This window comes from Oratosquilla oratoria, chromosome 8 (genome assembly GCF_046742065.1).
Source record: "Oratosquilla oratoria isolate Oo_2021 chromosome 8, ASM4674206v1, whole genome shotgun sequence".
Taxonomy (NCBI): Eukaryota; Metazoa; Arthropoda; class Malacostraca; order Stomatopoda; family Squillidae; genus Oratosquilla; species Oratosquilla oratoria.
In genome coordinates this window covers 82,857,677-82,862,013 of record NC_134784.1, presented here as the reverse complement: position 1 = coordinate 82,862,013, position 4,337 = coordinate 82,857,677, and the positions used below count along the sequence as shown (strand labels likewise).

At 47.4% G+C, this 4,337-nt stretch overlaps 1 protein-coding gene across 1 annotated transcript; it reads right to left on the bottom strand.

The window, feature by feature from the left end:
- Positions 1 to 2,073: 2,073 nt before the first annotated feature.
- Positions 2,074 to 2,703, bottom strand: LOC143027435 (uncharacterized). The gene has a single exon (XM_076188726.1). It carries the CDS (start codon positions 2,701 to 2,703, stop codon positions 2,074 to 2,076), a length of 630 nt encoding a protein of 209 aa, XP_076044841.1.
- Positions 2,704 to 4,337: the final 1,634 nt, after the last annotated feature.

Below are 4,337 nucleotides of genomic sequence, written 5' to 3'. Positions count from 1 at the left end.
TCACGACCTACGTGTTCGCTTCACGTCTGATCTCACGGCCACCCCTCTCACGTCTCACTAGGTCAGACCGACGAACTTCACGTGTCCTTCATCTCAAATTCCTCGCCTCCTGTTTGCCAAACACAAAACCAACCATCTTGTCTTACCTCGTCACACTCTATTCGTTTCACGTTCTAGTGCACATATTCCCAATTCATGTTCCTCCTCCTGCCATGGGCGTCCTCCTCCTCCTCCTCCTCCTCGTCCTTCTCTTCCTCCACCTCCTCCACCTCCTGCTTTTCTTCCTCTTCCTCCACATCCTCCCCTTCCTTCTCCTCCCCCTCCTTCTTTTACTTTTTCTCATTCTACTTCTTATCTTCTCGTCCTCTTCCCCTCTCCCTCTCCCTCTACGTCCTCTACCTCCATCCCCTATTCCTACACACCGTTTCTTACGTCAATATCCTCCTCCCCTCCTCCTCCTCCTCTTTTCATTCCACTCCCCTTCTCCTCCTCCCCTCCCCTTTCCCATCCTCCTCCTCATTTTCCCCTCGTTTCTGTCTTCTTCTTCTACCTCCTCTCCTCTTGCTCCTTCTCTCTCTCATTCTCATTCTCCTCCATATTCCCCTCCATCATTCTCAGCCCACCTTCTTCCTCTTTCTCCTCCTCCTCTTCTTCCTCCTCCTTCCCCTCTTCCTCCTCCTTCTGCTTTTCCTTGTCCTTCTCCACCTTCTCCTTCTCCTCCTTCCCCTACTCCTCCTCCTCGTCCTCTTCCTCCTCCTCCCCCTCTTCCTCCTCCTCTACTCCTCCTCCTCCTCCTCCTCCTCTTCCTTCCCCTCCTCCTCTCACATCCTTTTCGTTCCTCCTAATACCTATTCATGTCAAACGAGACTTCCTCCGCTTTGCGCTCTTCCTGTGCTATCACACTCCAAGGTCCTTGACTTCTCACACCTCTCCCGACTTCGAATAGAATACATCTCCCTCATGCTCCTGTCTCCTTCAGGTATTATCTCAAGTACAATCCTTACTAAGGTTTATCCTCGTCTCCGGCTCACGAACCACTGTGAAAATTCATAGACACTTCGATACTGTAATGTATTTATGTATGCACGAAGACGGGTCAACGCGCGCGCGCGCGCGTGTGTGTGTAATAATAATGATACATACATACATACGTATACTATGGCTGTGTGTGTAATAATAATAATGATACATACACACATACATACAAACATACATATACCAAAGGTTTTTCCCCGTTTACAAGGGAGTTGGCAAAAAAAAAAAAAAAAAAAAGGCATAAAAACCATTCCCGCCCATTCCATCCCCAATACACTCCACTCCCCTTCACCCGCTACCCTCCTTCTTATCTTAGCACCTCTTGGATGATCATCCCTGCATCTTGTCCACTGCCCTGGGCTAGAAGCAGTGTCGCAAGACACAGCACATCCACAGCAAGGCCGCTTCATCAAAATCGGCGACCCCCTCCCTCTCTGTCCCCTCATGCAGAAAAGGAGAAGACGTGGAGAAATCCCTTTGGGCTGCGTCAAATTTTTCTCACAAATACTACCTCTCCCGCCACCCCCACCCATTCCACCTCATGCATCACGACATCATCCATATACAACCATTCTCCATTCACCCCTGTCTTCTGTCCTCTCCCGTTCTTTCTCAACAGACATTCCCCTCTTCCCCAAAACCCCTTTTATCCCATCCATCCTTCTCATCTTAGGTTGCCCCCTCATGTTCACTCCCTCCACATCTGCTTTCATTCTCTCCATGTATCCAAACTATCCCAATACTATTTCATCCACCCTATCTCCCAACTCCCTTACCAACCCCGTTTTCCTCCTCACCTCACTATACAAATATTTAAGCATGATAAATGCGTCTTAGTGTTAATATGACGTTTGGATTAGTTGTTGTTTAGTAAGTGTGCAATAGAAGGTATGGGGCTGTGTTTATGTCTGTCTATGCGTGGTGTTTTGAAAGGCTTGAGTCCATTGTGATGTCTTGTAGCTCGGGTAGGATGATCAGCTTCCGACGGTAGCAGGTTACTGTGGCGAGGATGACATAATAGCTTGAGGCCGAATTTTCTTAGTGTCTACTTGTGGTGGTCAGAGAGTTTGGGTAGGTTGAGCATGTTAGGGCAGCCTCGTAGTTGAAATAAGAGGAGCCTAGGATTAATTTGCATGCCTTTTTCTGTACCCTTTCTTGCTGGCGTTCCTGAGTGAAATTGATGGAAGGGGTCCAGGCTGGAGATACACAGCGGAATTTAGGTAGAATAAAGGTGGAATATATGTTTTTCAACTCTTTCTCTGGTGTTTCAAGTAATCTCAGCCTTCGCAGCATGTATAGTTGATAAGATGCTGCTCTGACAGTGTTTGCCACATGCTGCTTCCAGTCCAGTTGGTCGTCAATAGTGATTTCCATTAATTTAGTGGACTTGACTATTTGGAGAGGTTGGGTGCCGATTGTGACATTTGGAGCAGGTACCTCCTTCTTTGATGTACAGAAATGCATGGTGATCGTTTTTGTACTGTCAATGGTCACATGGGTCTCAGTCGTCCAGGCTTGTAGCTTATTAGAAATAGCCTGTAGTGGAAAGCAGTCAGGAACTGTGTTTTTAATGGCGATGTCAACAGTTGAGTCGTCAACGTATTTCCAGTGATGGGAACTGTCAGCTAGAGCATCGTTAATCAACATTAGGAAGCACAGCGGTCCCATCTTGGTTCCTTGGGGACTCCACAGGTCAGGTGTTGTGGGGTCGAGATTGAGCCTTTAAACCTAACACACTGTCAACACTCACTCAGGAACTCCGACAGCCATGTTACTAGGATGGGATGGAGACCAATTTCTATTGATTTCCTTATTATGTTGGTATGGTCAACCAGATTATATGCTTTTCTAAAATCAATGAAAGTAAGAGCAAGGGAAGTGTTACTTTTGTCTAAATTTCTGTAAATAAGATCAATTAGGTCAATTAAGCGGTGAGAAGTGGATGAAGTTTTGATGTTGCCAAATTGCTGGGGATCTATTTTATTGTGTACTGAGTATGTTACTATGTGCCCAGTTGAGAACAAAGTCCGTACAGATGGGACTGGGGATGGGCGTGATGAGAATTGACCTCAAGTATTTTAAGAGCTAGAGGCCGGGGACTTTAGGGATGGGGGTGACATATGAAGTCTTTCAATCTCTGGGGCATTTATTTTGAGTTAGAGGGGCGTTGATCATCGAACAAAGAGGAGTGGCAAGTTCAGGGGCAAGTTCCTGGTAGAGCTTCAGTGGGAGATCATCTGGTGTGTATGTGTGTGTGTGTGTGTGTGTGTGTGTGTGTGTGTGTGTGTGTGTGTGTGTGTGTGTGTGTGTGTGTGTGTGTGTGTGTGTGTGTGTGTGTGTGTGTGTGTGTGTGTGTGTGTGTGTGTGTGTGTGTGTGTGTGTGTGTGTGTGTGTGTGTGTGTGTGTGTGTGTGCACGTGTGTGTGCACGTGTGTGTGTGTGTGTGTGACTACTCAAATGGAGTCCAGGTTTGAAGATTTCTCTCCACTTTGCACGCACGACATAGCTCACTTTTCTCTTCCACCTTTTCCTCCTCCTTTTCCCCCTTCCTCTTTCTCCTCCTCCTCCTCATCTTTCTCCCTCTGACCGTCTTCTTCTTACTCTTCCTTTTATCCTCCGTCTTTTTCCTCCTTACCTTCTTCCTATTCACGCTGCAATGCCATTCTACTCCAAATCTCTGTTGTTCCTCCCTGCCCTGTAAACTCTTATTTTTACTCTTTTTACACGTCTCCTCTCCCAACTTCTCCTCCTCCAGCGTCTCCGCCTCCTCTTTTGTACCACTTCGCTTCCTTCTCCTCTTCCTCCTCCTCCTCTTCCTCTTCCTTCCCCTCCTCCTTCCCCTTCTCCTCCTTCCTCTTCTCTTCCTTCCCCTCCTCCTCCTCCAGCGTCTCCGTCACCTCTTTTGTATCACTTCGCTTCCTTCTCCTCTTCCTCCTCCTCCTCCTCCTTTCCCTCTTGCTCCTTCTACTTCTCCTCCCCCACCTCTTACATCTTCTCTTCCTTCTCTTTCAATTTTACTTCACATTTACCCCTTTTCCTCCTCTTCCTTTCTCCTTTTCCTTCACCCCCTTGCTCTCCCTCCTCCTCCTCCACCTTTTACATCCCCTCCTCTCCCTTCTTCTATTTCTTACTTCTCCTTTTACTCCAATTCCTCCTCTTCCTCCTCTTCTCTCTCCTCCAACCCCTCCTCTTTCTCCAATTCTTATATCCCGTTTCATCTTCTATTTGTTACTTCTCCTTTTATTCCTTTTCTCTTCTCTTGCCCCTCCTCCCTCTCCTCCACCTCACTCCTCCCCCTCCTCC

What these genes read in the sequence shown, in the direction of transcription:
- LOC143027435 (XM_076188726.1), bottom strand. Translation starts at nt 2,703, where the DNA reads ATGGGACCGCTGTGCTTCCTAATGTTGATTAACGATGCTCTAGCTGAC.